At 52.0% G+C, this 21,198-nt stretch overlaps 1 protein-coding gene across 1 annotated transcript in view; it reads left to right on the top strand.

Annotated features, from left to right (window-relative positions):
* LOC135552379 (centrosomal protein of 89 kDa-like) overlaps positions 1–21,198 on the top strand; it is a 65,974-nt gene that overhangs the window by 29,029 nt on the left and 15,747 nt on the right. Inside the window, exons 9-12 of the mRNA XM_064983958.1 lie at positions 2,747–2,947; positions 4,441–4,583; positions 4,797–4,847; positions 7,610–7,693. Coding sequence (XP_064840030.1) covers positions 2,747–2,947; positions 4,441–4,583; positions 4,797–4,847; positions 7,610–7,693 — 479 coding nt within the window. The remainder of the gene's footprint in view (positions 1–2,746; positions 2,948–4,440; positions 4,584–4,796; positions 4,848–7,609; positions 7,694–21,198) is intronic.

Below are 21,198 nucleotides of genomic sequence, written 5' to 3'. Positions count from 1 at the left end.
GACCTCACAGTATTATATATCTGGACCTCACAGTATTATATATCTGGACCTCACAGTATTATATATCTGGACCTCACAGTATTATATATCTGGACCTCACAGTATTATATATCTGGACCTCACAGTATTATATATCTGGACCTCACAGTATTATATATCTGTGTTGTCTGGACCTGGCCTCACAGTATTATATATCTGGACCTCACAGTTCTATATATCTGGACCTCACAGTTATATATATATCTGGACCTCACAGTATTATATATCTGGACCTCACAGTATTATATATCTGGACCTCACAGTTCTATATATCTGGACCTCACAGTTCTATATATCTGGACCTCACAGTATTATATATCTGGACCTCACAGTTCTATATATCTGGACCTCACAGTATTATATATCTGGACCTCACAGTTCTATATATCTGGACCTCACAGTATTATATATCTGGACCTCACAGTTCTATATATCTGGACCTCACAGTTCTATATATCTGGACCTCACAGTTCTATATATCTGGACCTCACAGTATTATATATCTGGACCTCACAGTATTATATATCTGGACCTCACAGTATTATATATCTGGACCTCACAGTTCTATATATCTGGACCTCACAGTATTATATATCTGGACCTCACAGTTTATATATCTGGACCTCACAGTTCTATATCTGGACCTCACAGTTCTATATATCTGGACCTCACAGTATTATATATCTGGACCTCACAGTATATATCTGGACCTCACAGTATTATATATCTGGACCTCACAGTATTATATATCTGGACCTCACAGTATTATATATCTGGACCTCACAGTATTATATATCTGGACCTCACAGTATTATATATCTGGACCTCACAGTATTATATATCTGGACCTCACAGTATATATCTGGACCTCACAGTATTATATATCTGGACCTCACAGTATTATATATCTGGACCTCACAGTATTATATATCTGGACCTCACAGTATTATATATCTGGATCTCACAGTATTATATATCTGGACCTCACAGTATTATATATCTGGACCTCACAGTATTATATATCTGGACCTCACAGTATTATATATCTGGACCTCACAGTATTATTTGTCTGGACCTCACAGTATTATATGTCTGGACCTCACAGTATTATATATCTGGACCTCACAGTATTATATATCTGGACCTCACAGTATTTTATATCCGGACCTCACAGTAATATATATCTGGACCTCAACAGTATTATATATCTGGACCTCACAGTATTATATATCTGGACCTCACAGTATTATATATCTGGACCTCACAGTATTATATATCTGGACCTCACAGTATTATATATCTGGACCTCACAGTATTATATATCTGGACCTCACAGTATTATATATCTGGACCTCACAGTATTATATATCTGGACCTCACAGTATTATATATCTGGACCTCACAGTATTATATATCTGGACCTCACAGTATTATATATCTGGACCTCACAGTATTATATATCTGGACCTCACAGTATTATATGTCTGGACCTCACAGTTCTATATATCTGGACCTCACAGTTCTATATATCTGGACCTCACAGTTCTATATATCTGGACCTCACAGTATTATATATCTGGACCTCACAGTATTTATGTTCTCATCAACTCTATTTCTTTCCTTTTCCTCTTTGCTTGCCCTCTCTCTGTCTGTGTTTCTCTGTCTGTGTGTCTCTGTCTGTGTGCCTCTGTCTGTGTGCCTCTGTCTGTGTGCCTCTGTCTGTGTGCCTCTGTCTGTGTGCCTCTGTCTGTGTGTCTCTGTCTGTGTGTCTCTGTCTGTGTGTCTCTGTCTGTGTGCCTCTGTCTGTGTGTCTCTGTCTGTGTGTCTCTGTCTGTCTCTGTCTGTGTGCCTCTGTCTGTGTGTCTCTGTCTGTGTGTCTCTGTCTGTGTGTCTCTGTCTGTGTGTCTCTGTCTGTGTGTCTCTGTCTGTGTGCCTCTGTCTGTGTGCCTCTGTCTGTGTGCCTCTGTCTGTGTGCCTCTGTCTGTGTGCCTCTGTCTGTGTGCCTCTGTCTGTGTGCCTCTGTCTGTGTGCCTCTGTCTGTGTGCCTCTGTCTGTGTGCCTCTGTCTGTGTGCCTCTGTCTGTGTGCCTCTGTCTGTGTGCCTCTGTCTGTGTGTCTCTGTCTGTGTGTCTCTGTCTGTGTGTCTCTGTCTGTGTGTCTCTGTCTGTGTGTCTCTGTCTGTGTGTCTCTGTCTGTGTGTCTCTGTCTGTGTGTCTCTGTCTGTGTGTCTCTGTCTGTGTGCCTCTGTCTGTGTGCCTCTGTCTGTGTGCCTCTGTCTGTGTGCCTCTGTCTGTGTGCCTCTGTCTGTGTGCCTCTGTCATTGCGTGCCTCTGTCATTGCGTGTCTCTGTCATTGCGTGTCTCTGTCATTGCGTGTCTCTGTCATTGCGTGTCTCTGTCATTGCGTGTCTCTGTCATTGCGTGTCTCTGTCATTGCGTGTCTCTGTCATTGCGTGTCTCTGTCATTGCGTGTCTCTGTCATTGCGTGTCTCTGTCATTGCGTGTCTCTGTCATTGCGTTTCTCTGTCATTGCGTTTCTCTGTCATTGCGTTTCTCTGTCATTGCGTTTCTCTGTCTGTGTTTCTCTGTCTGTGTTTCTCTGTCATTGTGTTTCTCTGTCATTGTGTGTCTGTTTCTCTGTCTGTGTTTGTCTATCTGTGTGTCTGTGTGTGTTGTGTCTTGCTGTGCCATACACCTTGCCACACTCAGAGGCCAGCAGTGCCTACAGAGAGGTTCTGGACATGCAGAAGGAGATGGTTCGGTCTTTAACAGAGCAGAACCAGGCCCTGGGGGCAGACAGGAGGGTGCTGGAGCAGAGGTGTACAGAACAGAGCCTGCAGCTGCAGAGGAGCCACCAGAGGGTCCAGAGTCTGGAGCGGGAACTCAGCAAGGCCCCTGTCCCTACAGCAGGTGGGGTGGATACTGGAGGGGAGAGGACCTAAGGTGGGGTGGAAGGGGGGGACATGGAGAGAAAAACCCTGGGGCCGTGAGAGACTGGAGGGGAGAAGGGGAGAGACTGGGGGCCATGAGAGACTGGGGATCGTGCGAGACGGGGTAAGGGAGGGGAGAGACTGGGGGCCGTGAGAGACGGGGTAGGGGAGGGGAGAGACGGGGTAGTGGAGGGAGAGACGGGGGGCCGTGAGGGACGGGGTAGGGGCCGTGAGAGACGGGGTAGGGGAGGGGAGAGACTGGGTAGGGGCCGTGAGAGACGGGGTAGGGGCCGTGAGAGACGGGGTAGGGGAGGGGAGAGACAGGGGAGGGGAGGGGAGAGACGGGGTAGGGGAGAGACTGGGTAGGGGAGGGGAGAGACTGGGTAGGGGCCATGAGAGACGGGGTAGGGGGAGGGGGAGAGACGGGGTAGGGGAGGGGAGAGACTGGGTAGGGGGAGACGGGAGGTAGGGGAGAGACGGGGTAGGGAGGGGAGAGACTGGGTAGGGGGGGAGAGACGGGTAGGGGAGGGGAGAGACGGGGTAGGGGCCATGAGAGACTGGGTAGGGGAGGGGAGAGACGGGGGTAGGGGGGGGGAGAGACGGGGTAGGGGGCCATGAGAGACTGGGTAGTGGAGGAGAGACTGGGTAGGGGCCGTGAGAGACTGGGTAGGGGAGGGGAGAGACTGGGTAGGGGAGGGGAGAGACTGGGTAGGGGAGAGAGACTGGGTAGGGGCCGTGAGAGACTGGGTAGGGAGGGAGAGACTGGGTAGGGGGGGAGAGACTGGGTAGGGGAGGGGAGAGACGGGGTAGGGGAGGGGAGAGACGGGGTAGGGAGGGGAGAGACTGGGTAGGGGAGGGGAGAGACGGGGTAGGGAGGGGAGAGACTGGGTAGGGGCCATGAGAGACTGGGTAGGGGAGGGGAGAGACGGGGTAGGGGCCGTGAGAGACTGGGTAGGGGGGGAGGGGAGAGACTGGGTAGGGGGAGAGACGGGTAGGGGAGGGGGAGAGACGGGGTAGGGAGGAGAGACGGGGTAGGGGAGGGAGAGACGGGGTAGGGGGGAGAGACTGGGTAGGGGAGGGGAGAGACGGGGTTGGGGAGGGGAGAGACGGGGTAGGGGCCATGAGAGACTGGGTAGGGGGGGAGAGACTGGGTAGGGGCCGTGAGAGACTGGGTAGGGGGGGAGAGACTGGGTAGGGGGGGAGAGACGGGTAGGGGGGGGAGAGACGGGGTAGGGAGGGGAGAGACGGGGTAGGGGAGGGGAGAGACGGGGTAGGGAGGGGAGAGACTGGGTAGGGGAGGGGAGAGACGGGGTAGGGGAGGGGAGAGACGGGGACCTACAACCCGGCTATGGAAGCCAGCTCTCATGATTTCTCAGTTTGTTATCAACTGGATCTCTGGATGTACCTGGATAAGAGGGGTTCTGCATTGTACTTCCTGTGTGGACCAGACACTGACTGTAGCTCCCCCTGTAGGTGAGCAGGCAGAGCTGCTGAGTCTGAGGCAACAAGCCCAGGAGGTGGTAGACGAGAACGACAGCCTGAAGATGACCGTCCATCGCCTCAACGTGGAGCTCAGCCGCTACCAGACACGCTTCAGACCCCTGAGCAAAGAAGAGGTATCTATAACTACCCTAACTATAACTACCCTAACTATAACTATGACTACCCTAACTATAACTATACCAACCCTAACTATAATGTGGTTCTGGATGTATTGATGTACTGTAGTTACTGTAGTAATGTGGTTCTGGATGTATTGATGAACTGTAGTAATGTGGTTCTGGATGTATTGATGTACTGTAGTTATGTTTTCTCTCCATGTCTTTCAGAGCTCCAGGACCCATGGCCTGCCACTTAAAGGATCTGCTCCTCCCTGGCTGGTCAGTCACTCAGACATTCTCATGGATTCCTCCTCTAGAAACAGTGGCATTGTCTTCTGCTATGTATACCAGTGAATTATAAGCCCGATCCTTAGCAACCCTCAGCGATCCTTAGCTACCCTCAGCAATCCTTAGCTATCCCTGGCGATCCTTAGCTACCCATGGCGATCCTTAGCTATCCCTGGAGATCCTTAGCTATCCCTGGAGATCCTTAGCTATCCCTGGAGATCCTTAGCTATCCCTGGCGATCCTTAGCTATCCCTGGCGATCCTTAGCTATCCATGGCGATCCTTAGCTACCCATGGCGATCCTTAGCTACCCATGGCGATCCTTAGCTATCCCTGGCGATCCTTAGCTATCCCTGGCGATCCTTAGCGATCCTTAGGGCTCAGACACACCAATAGAGTTTGCTGGCCGAGAGTACTTAGCACCTCTGAACGTAATTTGCGAACCGATCGCTATCCTTAGCCATCCTTAAAGCCCAGTTCAGAGACAACAGACGACATGAGACGAGATTAGATATGACTAGCTAGTTTTAGAATGTTGTGTTGTGCGACAGCTGACGAAAGACGGGGCATTCGAACGTGCAGTTGAGACCATTTCCGCGACAACGGTTCTTCGTTACGTCGACGTGATGAAACAAAGTTGCTACTTGTTATAGCAAGTTACTGTAACAAACGAGTATCATGAAATACGTGTAACAGTGTAGACTTTATGACTTGTCAGATGAATATCAGCAAGCTCGGCTAGCTATCTGCAGCAGAATAGTTAGGTAGATCTCTGTTTGGTTAGCGAGCTAGCTGCTTGGCTGTGTGCAGAACATTAGTTCACTGGCTTCTGATTGTCTAAATGGATCCGTCGTCTCAAGACTGTAGCTAAAGGTATGTGACCTGTTGAATGTCGGAAACTCCAGCCAACGACATGAGGCGTTTTAAAACCGGACCGTTCAGATCAAGCAAACTTTGTTCTAAAACTCCTTCAGACCGTCGCGTTGTCTCGTCTTGCGTATCTGAACTGGGCTTTAACACAGTTTAGAGGTAGATTTTTGGATTCCTTTCTCTGCATGTTGAACAAGTGGATTACTCAAAATCGATGGCGCCAACGAAACAGACTTTTTGGGATATAAAGAACGATTTTATCTAGCAAAATAACACTACATGTTGTAGCTGGGACCCTTTGGATGACAAACCAGAGGAAGATTTCCAAAAGTAAGTGAATATTTAATCGCCTTTTGTGAATTCATGAAACCAGTGCCGGTGGAGAAATATTTTGATGTGGGGCATCGTCCTCAAACGATCTCATGGCATGATTTCTCTGTGAAGCCTATTGTACATCGGACAGTGCATTTAGATTAACAAGAATATCATCTTTCAAATCCTGCACTTTTCGCCCTGACTGTGGATCTAGCGTTTGTCTGCCGATCATTTCAGAGCGCTGGGTTTTAGGGACCGCTCACTGTAGACAACTGACTGCCAGTATTTTTCACGCGACTCTACATGTATAATCGGTGCGCCCCGGTTCGAAAATTATGTTCAAAGGTGCTGAGTACTATCGGGCCAGAAAACACTATTGATATGTCTGAGCCCTTAGCGATCCTTAGCGATCCTTAGCGATCCTTGGCGATCCTTGGCGATCCTTGGCGATCCTTGGCGTTTCTTAGTGTTTCTTAGTGTTTCTTGGCGTTTCTTAGCGTTTCTTAGTGTTTCTTAGTGTTCCTTAGCGATCCTTAGTGTTTCTTAGTGTTCCTTAGCGATCATTAGTTTTTCTTATTGTTCCTTAGCGATCATTAGCGATCCTTAGTTTTTCTTAGCGATCCTTAGCGTTTCTTAGTGTTTCTTAGCGATCCTTAGCGTTCCTTAGCGTTCCTTAGCGATCCTCAGTAATTCTAATATCCTAAACTGTTGTTTGTTCTTCACTGATGTCAGAACTGTCACATTAGCAAAGCCAGGGACTCTCTTCTCCTCCCTCCTCTCCTCCCCTCTTCTTCCTTCTCTCTCTCTCCTCCCCTGATATCTGATGTATTCACTACAGTGGGTGTTCTCTCTCTCTCTCTCCTCCCCTGATATGATGTACTCACTACAGTGGGTGTTCTCTCTCTCTCTCCTCCCCTGATATCTGATGTACTCACTACAGTGGGTGTTCTCTCTCTCTCTCTCCCCTGATATCTGATGTACTCACTACAGTGGGTGTTCTCTCTCTCTCTCCTCCCCTTATATCTGATGTACTCACTACAGTGGGTGTTCTCTCTCTCTCTCTCCCCTGATATCTGATGTACTCACTACAGTGGGTATTCTCTCTCTCTCTCTCTCCGCCCCTGATATCTGATGTACTCACTACAGTGGGTGTTCTCTCTCTCTCTCCTCCCCTGATATCTGATGTACTCATTACAGTGGGTGTTCTCTCTCTCTCTCCTCCCCTGATATCTGATGTACTCACTACAGTGGGTATTCTCTCTCTCTCTCTCCTCCCCTGACATCTGATGTACTCACTACAGTGGGTGTTCTCTCTCTCTCTCTCTGTTTCTCATCTCTATATATCTATTTCATGTTCCCTGTGAGATCCTCTGACAGTCTTTAGTAATTTGCTTTGCGTTGTTAGGATTTCTGAAAATGTTAGAGTAAAGTTTTATGGACGGGGTTCCCGGACACAGATGGAGATTCTCCATTGAGTTTCCAGTCCAGGATGAGGCTGAATCTGTGTCCTGGAAACCAGCGCTGGGAGTCTAAACTCTAACGTCTGTTTTCATCCTCTCTGTCTTCCAGCTGGACATGAAGTATTTATCTCCATTGTTGTTGGCTTATGAAGACCGGCTCACTGAGAAAGATGCTCTCCTGCAGGCCTCGGAGGTAAGTGTGTGTGTGTGTGTGTGTGTGCGTGCGTGCGTTTCTTTGCGTGTTTTGTATTAGTGTCACCCTGTTATTCTCTTGTTAATAACTTTATGCTTTTTAAATGTGTTATGGTCTATTTAAAAGAGAAACACAAGAGAGTTATTAAGAGCCATTGTCTCACTAAACTGGTCGAGGCCTGGTCTACCCAGGCTCTGGTTGAAATTGTCTCAACTATGTCCCACTAAACTGTTCGAGGCCCTGTCTACCCAGGCTCTGGTTGAAATAGGCTCAGCTATGTCCCACTAAACTGTTCAAGGCCCTGTCTTCCCAGGCTCTGGTTGAAATCGGCTCAGTTATGTCCCACTAAACTTGTAAGAAAGATTTTGTTCGGGCGCCAGGCAGGTATTCACCATGCCGAAAGGAAAAGAGTAGAATAGAGAGAGTACCACTACCAGACCCACACACATCAGCAGAAGAGACTGCCTAGAGTGTAGCCTGTTGGCCAGATAGCCAGTGGAGAGAAAAGAGAATACACACCATATAAAACCCACATCACAGCACAGGGGTAACCCCAACAAGAATACCTCATACAATAATACTAATACTAATAATGGCAGAGCAATTCAACAGCATCTTCATACAAGAATGAACCCAGTCAACAGAGGATTTGCAATAATCTGTATTATTTTCTAGTGGATGAGTGCAGAGGGTATGAATGTGGGGGGTGTTCGTCGACACAACAAAGGCCTTAAAAATGTCCACAGTCTTCTCGGCCACATGTCATTAGTACACCTCACCTCAATACAGTTCACATTACAATACACAACTTGCAAGCTTTTAACTAAAATGTCCATCAAAATACTTCTGGCAGGGCAATAATAGTCCAGCTCTAATGAACTTCAATGGGAAGTGCATTTGAAAAATAGAGAGTCTGTTGCAGGGTAAAGCACTGGAACGAGAGGGAAGAGAAAGAGAGAGAAAAAGAGAAATCTTAGCTGTGGTCTTCAGGCCTGCCGGTGTACGGTCTGACTGTCCGATGGTTTGTTGGTTTGTATGTTAAAGCTTCGCATTAGCTTGTTGCTACTAATCCATGCGATCCATAACGGGCGCGGTCCCAAACAAAAACAACCACGATCTCAAGCGATCACAACGATGATTGAGTTAAATACTTTATAAACTACAAACGCTGAAAACAAACACAACTTCTGCAGCACAGCACACACAATCAAACTGTCGCGCCAGCCAAGAGCCCCTCCCCAAAGAGCTGAATGAGCTCTCTTTATCTCCTCCTTCCTTACTGCTCATGTGCTCTTAAAGTGGCAATGCACGGTGAAGGCTCCGTGCAGATTTCGCCACAAACTGTTCGAGGCCTGGTCTTGCCAGGCTCTGGTTGAAATAGGCTGAGCTTTGTCCCACTAAACTGTTTGAGGCCTGGTCTACCCAGGCTCTGGTTGAAATAGGCTCAACTATGTCTCACTAAACTGTTCGAGGCCTGGTCTTCCCAGGCTCTGGTTGAAATAGGCTCAACTATGTCACACTAAACTGATATAGGCCTGTTCTCTGGTTGAAATAAGCTCAGCTTTGTCCCACTAAACTGTTTGAGGCCTGTTCTACCCACGCTGGTGTTGAAATCGGCTCAGCTATGTCCCACTAAACTGTTCAAAGCCTGGTCTTCCCAGGCTCTGTTTGAAATAGGCTCAGCTACGTCCCACAATTCTGTTCGAGGCCTGGTCTACCCAGGCTGGTGTTGAAATAGGCTCAGCTATGTCCCACTAAACTGTTTGAGGCCTGTTCTACCCACGCTGGTGTTGAAATCGGCTCAGCTATGTCCCACTAAACTGTTCGAGGCCTGGTCTACCCAGGCTCTGGTTGAAATATGCTCAGCTTTGTCACACTAAACTGTTCGGGGCTGGGTCTTCCCCGGCTCTGGGTAAAGTCGACTCAGCTATGTCCCACTAAACTGCTCGAGGCCTGGTCTACCCAAGCTCTGGTTGAAATCGTCTCAGCTCTGTCCCACTAAACTGTTTCAGGCCTGGTCTACCCATGCTCTGGTTGAAATAAGCTCAGCTTTGTCCCACTATACTGTTTGAGGCCTGGTCTACCCAGGCTCTGGTTGAAATAGGCTCAGCTTTGTCCCACAAAACTGTTCGAGGCCTGGTCTACCCAGGCTGGTGTTGAAATAGGCTCAGCTTTGTCACACCAAACTGTTCGAGGCCTGGTCTTCCCAGGCTCTGGTTGAAATTCGGCTCAGCAATGTCCTTCTAAACGGTTTGAATCCTGGTCCTCCCAGGCTGGTGTTGAAATCGGCTTAGCTATGTCACACTAAACTGTTCGATGCCTGGTCTACCTAGGCTCTGGTTGAAATCGGCTCAGCTATGTCTCACTAAATTGTTCGAGGCCTGGTCTATCCAGGCTCTGGTTGAAATCGGCTCAGCTATGTCCCACTACACTGTTCGAGGCCTGGTCTATCCAGGCTCTGGTTGAAATATGCTCAGCAATGTCAGAGTAAACTGTTCGAGGCCTGGTCTACCCAGGCTCTGGTTGAAATAGGCTCAGCTATTCACACTAAACTGCTCGAGGCCTGGTCTACCCAGGCTCTGTTTGAAATAGGCTCAGCTTTGTCCCACTAAACTGCTCGAGGCCTGGTCTACCCAAGCTCTGGTTGACATTCGGCTCAGCAATGTTCTTCTAAACTGTTTGAATCCTGGTCTACCCAGGCTGGTGTTGAAATCGGCTCAGTTATGTCACAGTAAACTGTTCGAGGCCTGGTCTACCCAGGCTCTGGTTGAAATCGTCTCAGCTATGTCTCACTAAACTGCTCGTGGTCTGGTCTACCCAGGCTCTGGTTGAAATCGGCTCAGCTATGTCCCACTAAACTGCTCGAGGCCTGGTCTACCCAGGCTCTGGTTGAAATAGGCTCAGCTTTGTCCCACTAAACTGTTTTAGGCCTGGTCTACCCAGGCTGGTGTTGAAATCGGCTCAGTTTTGTCACAGTAAACTGTTCGAGGCCTGGTTTACCCAGGCTGGTGTTGAAATAGGCTCAGCTTTGTCACACCAAACTGTTCGAGGCCTGGTCTACCCAGGCTCTGGTTGAAATTCGGCTCAGCAATGTCCTTCTAAACGGTTTGAATCCTGGTCCTCCCAGGCTGGTGTTGAAATCGGCTCAGTTATGTCACAGTAAACTGTTCGAGGCCTGGTCTACCCAGGCTCTGGTTGAAATCGGCTCAGCTATGTCCCACTAAACTGCTCGAGACCTGGTCTACCCAGGCTCTGGGTGAAATCGGCTCAGCTATGTCCCACTAAACTGTTCGAGGCCTCGTCTACCAAAGCTCTGGTTGAAATAGGCTCAGCTATGTCCCACTAAATTGTTCGAGGCTTGGTCTACCCAGGCTCTGGTTGAAATAGGCTCAGCTTTGTCACGCTAAACTGATAGAGAGAGGCCTGGTCTTCCCAGGCTCTGGTTGAATTTGTCTCAACTATGTCCCACTAAACTGTTCGAGGACTGTTCTACCCAGGTTCTGGTTGAAATCGGCTTAGCTATGTCACACTAAACTGTTCGATGCCTGGTCTACCCAGGCTCTGGTTGAATTTGTCTCAACTATGTACCACTAAACTGTTCGAGGACTGTTCTACCCAGGCTGGTGTTGAAATGGGCTCAGTTGTGTCCCACTAAAATGTCCGAGGCCTGGTCTACCCAGGTTCTGGTTGAAATCGGCTCAGCTATGTCTCACTAAACTGTTTGAGGCCTTGTCTACACAGGCTCTGGTTGAAATAGGCTCAGCTTTGTCCCACTAAACTGTTCGAGGCCTGGTCTACCCAGGCTCTGGTTGAAATGGGCTCAGCTATGTCATGCTAAACTGATAGAGAGAGGCCTGGTCTATCCAGGCTCTGGTTGAAATCGGCTCAGCTATGTCCCACTACACTGCTCGAGGCCTGGTCTATCCAGGCTCTGGTTGAAATATGCTCAGCAATGTCAGAGTAAACTGTTCGAGGCCTGGTCTACCCAGGCTCTGGTTGAAATAGGCTCAGCTATTCACACTAAACTGCTCGAGGCCTGGTCTACTCAGGCTCTGGTTGAAATAGGCTCAGCTTTGTCCCACTAAACTGCTCGAGGCCTGGTCTACCCAGGCTCTGGTTGACATTCGGCTCAGCAATGTTCTTCTAAACTGTTCGAGGCCTGGTCTACCCAGGCTCTGGTTGAAATAGGCTCAGTTATGTCCCACTAAACTGCTCGTGGTCTGGTCTACCCAGGCTCTGGTTGAAATCGGCTTAGCTATGTCACACTAAACTGTTGGATGCCTGGTCTACCCAGGCTCTGGTTGAAATCTGCTCAGCTATGTCCCACTAAACTGCTCGTGGCCTGGTCTACCCAGGCTCTGGTTAGAATTGGCTCAACTTTGTCCCACTAAACTGCTCGAGACCTGGTCTACCCAGGCTCTGGTTGAAATCGGCTCAGCTATGTTCACTAAACTGCTCGAGGCCTGGTCTACCCAGGCTCTGGTTGAAATAGGCTCAGCTATTCACACTAAACTGCTCGAGGCCTGGTCTACCCAGGCTCTGGTTGAAATAGGCTCAGCTTTGTCCCACTAAACTGCTCGAGGCCTGGTCTACCCAAGCTCTGGTTGACATTCGGCTCAGCAATGTTCTTCTAAACTGTTTGAATCCTGGTCTACCCAGGCTCTGGTTGAAATAGGCTCAGTTATGTCACAGTAAACTGTTCGAGGCCTGGTCTACCCAGGCTCTGGTTGAAATCGGCTCAGCTATGTCTCACTAAACTGCTCGTGGTCTGGTCTACCCAGGCTCTGGTTGAAATCGGCTTAGCTATGTCACACTAAACTGTTCGATGCCTGGTCTACCCAGGCTCTGGTTGAAATCGGCTCAGCTATGTCCCACTAAACTGCTCGAGGCCTGGACGACCCAGGCTCTGGTTGAAATAGGCTCAGCTATGTCTCACTAAACTGTTCGAGGCCTGGTCTACCCAGGCTCTGGTTGAATTTGTCTCAACTATGTCCCACTAAACTGTTCGAGGACTGTTCTACCCATGCTGGTGTTGAAATGGGCTCAGTTGTGTCCCACTAAAATGTCCGAGGCCTGGTCTACCCAGGTTCTGGTTGAAATCGGCTCAGCTATATCCCACTAAACTGCTCGAGGCCTGGACGACCCAGGCTCTGGTTGAAATAGGCTTAGCTATGTCACACTAAACTGTTCGATGCCTGGTCTACCCAGGCTCAGGTTGAAATAGGCTCAGCTTTGTCACACTAAACTGTTCGAGGCCTGGTCTACCCAGGCTCTGGTTGAAATAGGCTCAGCTTTGTCACTCTAAACTGTTCGAGGCCTGGTCTACCCAGGCTCTGGTTGACATTCGGCTCAGCAATGTTCTTCTAAACTGTTTGAATCCTGGTCTACCCAGGCTCTGGTTGAAATAGGCTCAGCTTTGTCACACTAAACTGTTCGAGGCCTGGTCTACCCAGGCTCTGGTTGAAATAGGCTCAGCTTTGTCACTCTAAACTGTTCGAGGCCTGGTCTACCCAGGCTCTGGTTGACATTCGGCTCAGCTATGTCCCACTAAACTGTTCGAGGCCTCGTCTACCAAAGCTCTGGTTGAAATAGGCTCAGCTATGTCCCACTAAATTGTTCGAGGCTTGGTCTACCCAGGCTCTGGTTGAAATAGGCTCAGCTTTGTCCCACTAAACTGCTCGAGGCCTGGTCTACCCAGGCTCTGGTTGACATTCGGCTCAGCAATGTTCTTCTAAACTGTTCGAGGCCTGGTCTACCCAGGCTCTGGTTGAAATAGGCTCAGTTATGTCCCACTAAACTGCTCGTGGTCTGGTCTACCCAGGCTCTGGTTGAAATCGGCTTAGCTATGTCACACTAAACTGTTGGATGCCTGGTCTACCCAGGCTCTGGTTGAAATCGGCTCAGCTATGTCCCACTAAACTGCTCGTGGCCTGGTCTACCCAGGCTCTGGTTAGAATTGGCTCAACTTTGTCCCACTAAACTGCTCGAGGCCTGGTCTACCCAGGCTCTGGTTGAAATAGGCTCAGCTTTGTCTCACTAAACTGTTCGAGGCCTGGTCTACCCAGGCTCTGGTTGAATATGTCTCAACTATGTCCCACTAAACTGTTCGAGGCCTGGTCTACCCAGGCTCTGGTTGAAATCGGCTTAGCTATGTCACACTAAACTGTTCGATGCCTGGTCTACCCAGGCTCTGGTTGAAATAGGCTCAGCTTTGTCCCACAAAACTGTTCGAGGCCTGGTCTACCCAGGCTCTGGTTGAAATTCGGCTCAGCAATGTCCTTCTAAACGGTTTGAATCCTGGTCCTCCCAGGCTGGTGTTGAAATCGGCTTAGCTATGTCACACTAAACTGTTCGATGCCTGGTCTACCTAGGCTCTGGTTGAAATCGGCTCAGCTATGTCTCACTAAATTGTTCGAGGCCTGGTCTATCCAGGCTCTGGTTGAAATCGGCTCAACTATGTCCCACTAAACTCCTCGAGGCCCGGTCTACCCAGGCTCTGGTTGAAATAGGCTCAGCTATCTCCCACTAAACTGTTCGATGCCTGGTCCAGGACTAGACTAGTGCACTATGAAGGGAGTAGGGTCCCATTTGAGATGCAGGTCCGGTATCTGTGGTGTTTCTAACAGTCTAAGACTAGTGCACTATGAAGGGAGTAGGGTCCCATTTGGGATGCTGGCCCAGTATGTGTGGTGTTTCTGACAGTCTAAAGATGATCTTGATGTGACAGGAAGATATGTGGATTTGATCTGGACTCGACTTGATTATTCTGCTCCAAATCGGGATTATATATTCCTGTCGGGTATTTCCAAGATCAAGGGTTCATAGAGAGACACAGAGACACACACACACACACACACACACACACACACACACACACACACACACACACACACACACACACACACACACACACACACACACACACACACACACACACACACACACACACACACACACACACACACACACACACACACACACACACACACACACACACAGTTGCTGGGTTCGAACTATAGAGATCTCAGACTTGAAAGACTATTTCTCCTGCAGCAGAATCCTTCATCGTTGACATGGTAAAGTCCTCAGCTCTACAAGGACATTTCAGGGGGACAGTCATCTTTAGAATAAACCATACTGAAAGTAAACAACACTGAATGAGGCTGTTTCTCCACCTGGAGCTGAAATTATTTCCTCTACCCCTCCTACCCCTGCTCTAACTCCCTTACCCCTGCTCTAACTCCCCTTACCCCTGCTCTACCCCTCCTACCCCTGCTCTAACTCCCTTACACCTGCTCTAACTCCCTTACCCCTGCTCTAACTCCCTTACCCCTGCTCTAACTCCCTTACCCCTGCTCTACCCCTCCTACCCCTGCTCTAACTCCCTTACCCCTGCTCTACCCCTCCTACCCCTGCTCTAACTCCCTTACCCCTGCTCTAACTCCCTTACCCCTGCTCTACCCCTCCTACCCCTGCTCTAACTCCCTTACCCCTGCTCTAGCTCCCTTACCCCTGCTCTAACTCCCTTACCCCTGCTCTAACACCCTTACCCCTGCTCTAACTCCCTTACCCCTGCTCTAACTCCCTTACCCCTGCTCTAACTCCCTTACCCCTGCTCTAACTCCCTTACCCCTGCTCTAACTCCCTTACCCCTGCTCTAACTCCCTTACCCCTGCTCTAACTCCCTTACCCCTGCTCTAACTCCCTTACCCTGCTCTAACTCCCTTACCCCTGCTCTAACTCCCTTACCCCTGCTCTAACTCCCTTACCCCTGCTCTAACTCCCTTACCCCTGCTCTAACTCCCTTACCCCTGCTCTAACTTCCTTACCCCTGCTCTGACTCCCTTACCCCTGCTCTGACTCCCTTACCCCTGCTCTAACTCCCTTACCCCTGCTCTAACTCCCTTACCCCTGCTCTAACTCCCCTTACCCCTGCTCTAACTCCCCTTACCCTGCTCTAACTCCCTTACCCCTGCTCTAACTCCCTTACCCCTGCTCTAACTCCCTTACCCCTGCTCTAACTCTCTTACCCCTGCTCTAACTCCCTTACCCCTGCTCTAACTCCCTTACCCCTGCTCTAACTCCCTTAGCCCTGCTCTAACTCCCTTAGCCCTGCTCTAACTCCCTTACCCCTGCTCTAACTCCCTTACCCCTGCTCTAACTCCCTTAACCCTGCTCTAACTCCCTTACCCCTGCTCTAACTCCCTTACCCCTGCTCTAACTCCCTTACCCCTGCTCTAACTCCCTTACCCCTGCTCTAACTCCCTTACACCTCCTCTACCCCTCCTACCCCTGCTCTAACTCCCTTACCCCTGCTCTAACTCCCTTAGCCCTGCTCTAACTCCCTTAGCCCTGCTCTAACTCCCTTAGCCCTGCTCTAACTCCCTTAGCCCTGCTCTAACTCCCTTAGCCCTGCTCTAACTCCCTTACCCCTGCTCTGACTCCCTTACCCCTGCTCTGACTCCCTTACCCCTGCTCTGACTCCCTTACCCCTGCTCTGACTCCCTTACCCCTGCTCTGACTCCCTTACCCCTGCTCTGACTCCCTTACCCCTGCTCTGACTCCCTTACCCTGCTCGGACTCCCTTACCCCTGCTCTGACTCCCTTACCCCTGCTCTGACTCCCTTACCCCTGCTCTAACTCCCTTACCCCTGCTCTAACTCCCTTACCCCTGCTCTAACTCCCTTACCCCTGCTCTACCTCCCTTACCCCTGCTCTACCTCCCTTACCCCTCCTCTACCTCCCTTACCCCTCCTCTACCTCCCTTACCCCTGCTCTACCTCCCTTACCCCTCCTCTACCTCCCTTACCCCTGCTCTACCTCCCTTACCCCTCCTCTACCTCCCTTACCCCTGCTCTACCTCCCTTACCCCTGCTCTAACTCCCTTACCCCTGCTCTAACTCCCTTACCCTGCTCTAACTCCCTTACCCCTGCTCTTCCTCCCTTACCCCTGCTCTACCTCCCTTACCCCTGCTCTACCTCCCTTACCCCTGCTCTACCTCCCTTACCCCTCCTCTACCTCCCTTACCCCTGCTCTACCTCCCTTACCCCTGCTCTACCTCCCCTTACCCCTGCTCTACCTCCCTTACCCCTGCTCTACCTCCCTTACCCCGGCTCTACCTCCCTTACCCCGGCTCTACCTCCCTTACCCCTGCTCTACCTCCCTTAACCCTGCTCTACCTCCCTTACCCCTCCTCTACCTCCCTTACCCCTCCTCTACCTCCCTTACCCCTCCTCTACCTCCCTTACCCATCCTCTACCTCCCTTACCCCTCCTCTACCTCCCTTACCTTTCCTCTACCTCTCTTACCCCTGCTCTTCCTCCCTTACCCCTGCTCTACCTCCCTTACCCCTCCTCTACCTCCCTTACCCCTCCTCTACCTCCCTTACCCCTCCTCTACCTCCCTTACCCCTCCTCTACCTCCCTTACCCCTCCTCTACCTCCCTTGCCCCTGCTCTACCTCCCTTACCCCTCCTCTACCTCTCTTACCCCTCCTCTACCTCCCTTACCCCTGCTCTACCTCCCTTACCCCTGCTCTACCTCCCTTACCCCTCCTCTACCTCCCTTACCCCTCCTCTACCTCCCTTACCCCCGCTCTACCTCCCTTACCCCCCCTCTACCTCCCTTACCCCTGCTCTACCTCCCTTACCCCCTCCTCTACCTCCCTTGCCCCTGCTCTACCTCCCTTGCCCCTGCTCTACCTCCCTTACCCCTCCTCTACCTCCCCTTACCCCTCCTCTACCTCCCTTACCCCTCCCCTCTACCTCCCCTTACCCCTCCTCTACCTCCCTTGCCCCTGCTCTAACTCCCTTACCCCTGCTCCTCCTCCCTTACCCCTGCTCTACCTCTCTTACCCCTGCTCTACCTCCCTTACCCCTGCTCTACCTCCCTTACCCCCTCCTCTACCTCCCTTACCCCCTCCTCTACCTCCCTTGCCCCTCCTCTACCTCCCTTGCCCCTCCTCTACCTCCCTTGCCCTCCTCTACCTCCCTTGCCCCTGCTCTAACTCCCTTACCCCTGCTCCTCCTCCCTTACCCCTGCTCTACCTCTCTTACCCCTGCTCTACCTCCCCCTACCCCTGCTCTACCTCCCTTACCCCACTCTACCTCCCTTGCCCCTCCTCTACCTCCCTTACCCCTCCTCTACCTCCCTTACCCCTCCCTCTACCTCCCTTACCCCTCCTCTACCTCCCTTGCCCCCTCCTCTACCTCCCTTGCCCTGCTCTACCTCCCTTGCCCCTCCTCTACCTCTCTTACCCCTCCTCTACCTCCCTTACCCCTGCTCTACCTCCCTTACCCCTGCTCTACCTCCCTTACCCCTCCCCTCTACCTCCCTTACCCCTCCTCTACCTCCCTTACCCCTGCTCTACCTCCCTTACCCTCCTCTACCTCCCTTACCCCTGCTCTACCTCCCCACCCCCCTCCTCTACCTCCCTTGCCCCTGCTCTACCTCCCCTTACCCCTCCTCTACCTCTCTTACCCCTCCTCTACCTCCCTTACCCCTCCTCTACCTCTCTTACCCCTCCTCTACCTCTCTTACCCATCCTCTACCTCCCTTACCCCTGCTCTACCTCCCTTACCCCTCCTCTACCTCCCTTACCCCTCCTCTACCTCCCTTACCCCTCCTCTACCTCCCTTACCCCTCCTCTACCTCCCTTACCCCTGCTCTACCTCCCTTACCCCTCCTCTACCTCCCTTACCCCTGCTCTACCTCCCTTACCCCTCCTCTACCTCCCTTACCCCTGCTCTACCTCCCTTACCCCTCCTCTACCTCCCTTGCCCTGCTCTACCTCCCCTACCCCTCCTCCACCTCTCTTACCCATCCTCTACCTCCCTTACCCCCTGCTCTACCTCTCTTACCCCTGCTCTACCTCCCTTACCCCTGCTCTACCTCCCTTACCCCTCCTCTACCTCCCCACCCCTCCTCTACCTCCCTTACCCCTCCTCTACCTCCCTTACCCCCTCCTCTACCTCCCTTACCCCTCCTCTACCTCCCTTGCTCCTGCTCTAACTCCCTTACCCTGCTCCTCCCCCTTACCCCTGCTCTACCTCTCTTACCCTGCTCTACCTCTCTTACCCCTCCTCTACCTCTCTTACCCATCCTCTACCTCCCTTACCCCTGCTCTACCTCTCTTACCCCTGCTCTACCTCCCTTACCCCTGCTCTACCTCCCCTTACCCCTCCTCTACCTCCCCTTACCCTCCTCTACCTCCCTTACCCCCTCCTCTACCTCCCTTACCCCTGCTCTACCTCCCTTACCCTCCTCTACCCCCCCCTTACCCCTGCTCTACCTCCCTTACCCCTCCTCTACCTCCCTTACCCCTGCTCCTCCTCCCTTACCCCTCCTCTACCTCCCTTACCCCTCCCCTCTACCTCCCTTACCCCTCCTCTACCTCCCTTACCCTCCTCTACCTCCCCTTACCCCTGCTCTACCTCCCTTACCCCTCCTCTACCTCCCTTACCCCTGCTCTACCTCCCTTACCCTCCTCTACCTCCCTTACCCCCTGCTCTACCTCCCTACCCCTCCTCTACCTCCCTTGCCCCTGCTCTACCTCCCCACCCTCCTCTACCTCTCTTACCCCTCCTCTACCTCTCTTACCCATCCTCTACCTCCCTTACCCCTGCTCTACCTCTCTTACCCCTGCTCTACCTCCCTTACCCTGCTCTACCTCCCTTACCCCTCCTCTACCTCCCTTACCCCTCCTCTACCTCCCTTACCCCTCCTCTACCTCCCTTACCCCTCCTCTACCTCCCTTGCCCCTGCTCTAACTCCCTTACCCTGCTCCTCCTCCCTTACCCCTGCTCTACTCTCTTACCCCTGCTCTACCTCCCCTTACCCCTGCTCTACCTCCCTTGCCCCTGCTCTACCTCCCTTACCCCTCCTCTACCTCCCTTACCCCTCCTCTACCTCCCTTACCCCTCCTCTACCTCCCTTACCCCTCCTCTACCTCCCTTGCCCCTGCTCTACCTCCTTACCCTCCTCTACCTCTCTTACCCCTCCTCTACCTCCCTTACCCCTGCTCTACCTCCCTTACCCCTGCTCTACCTCCCTTACCCCTCCTCTACCTCCCTTACCCCTCCTCTACCTCCCTTGCCCCTGCTCTACCTCCCTTACCCCTCCTCTACCTCTCTTACCCCTCCTCTACCTCCCTTACCCCTGCTCTACCTCCCTTACCCCTCCTCTACCTCCCTTGCCCCTGCTCTACCTCCCTTACCCCTCCTCTACCTCTCTTACCCATCCCTCTACCTCCCTTACCCCTGCTCTACCTCTCTTACCCCTGCTCTACCTCCCTTACCCCTGCTCTACCTCCCTTACCCCTCCCTCTACCTCCCTACCCCTCCTCTACCTCCCTTACCCCTCCTCTACCTCCCTTACCCCTCCCTCTACCTCCCTTGCCCCTGCTCTAACTCCCTTACCCCTGCTCCTCCTCCCCCTTACCCCTGCTCTACCTCTCTTACCCCTGCTCTACCTCCCTTACCCCTGCTCTACCTCCCTTACCCCTCCTCTACCTCCCTTACCCCTCCTCTACCTCCCTTACCCCTCCTCTACCTCCCCTTACCCTCCCTACCTCCCTTGCCCCTGCTCTAACTCCCTTACCGCTGCTCCTCCTCCCTTACCCCTGCTCTACCTCTCTTACCCCTGCTCTACCTCCCTTACCCCTGCTCTACCTCCCTTGCCCCTGCTCTACCTCTCTTACCCCTCCTCTACCTCCCTTACCCCTGCTCTACCTCTCTTATCCCTGCTCTACCTCCCTTACCCCTCCTCTACCTCCCTTACCCCTGCCTCTACCTCCCCACCCCTCCTCTACCTCCCTTACCCCTCCTCTACCTCCCTTGCCCCTGCTCTACCTCCCTTGCCCCTCCTCTACCTCTCTTACCCCCTCCTCTACCTCTCTTACCCCTCCTCTACCTCTCTTACCCCTCCTCTACCTCTCCATCCCCACTCCCTTACCCCTCCTCTACCTCCCTTACCCCTCCTCTACCTCCCTTACCCCTCCTCTACCTCCCTTACCCCTCCTCTACCTCCCTTACCCCCTCCTCTACCTCCCTTACCCCTGCTCTACCTCCCTTACCCCTCCTCTACCTCCTTACCCCTGCTCTACCTCCCTTACCCCCTCCTCTACCTCCCTTACCCCTGCTCTACCTCCCTTACCCCTCCTCTACCTCCCCTTGCCCTGCTCTACCTCCTTACCCCTCCTCTACCTCTCTTACCCATCCCTCTACCTCCCTTACCCCTGCACTACTCTCTTACCCCTGATCTACCTCCCTTACCCCTCCTCTACCTCTCTTACCCCTCCTCTACCTCTCTTACCCATCCTCTACCTCCCCTTACCCCTGCTCTACCTCCCTTACCCCTCCTCTACCTCCCTTACCCCTCCTCTACCTCCCTTACCCCTCCTCTACCTCCCTTACCCTCCTCTACCTCCCTTACCCTGCTCTACCTCCCTTACCCCTCCTCTACCTCCCTTACCCCTGCTCTACCTCCCTTACCCCTCCTCTACCTCC

Source organism: Oncorhynchus masou, chromosome 2, assembly GCF_036934945.1.
Source record: "Oncorhynchus masou masou isolate Uvic2021 chromosome 2, UVic_Omas_1.1, whole genome shotgun sequence".
Taxonomy (NCBI): Eukaryota; Metazoa; Chordata; class Actinopteri; order Salmoniformes; family Salmonidae; genus Oncorhynchus; species Oncorhynchus masou.
This window is presented reverse-complemented; position numbering and strand designations above follow the sequence as displayed.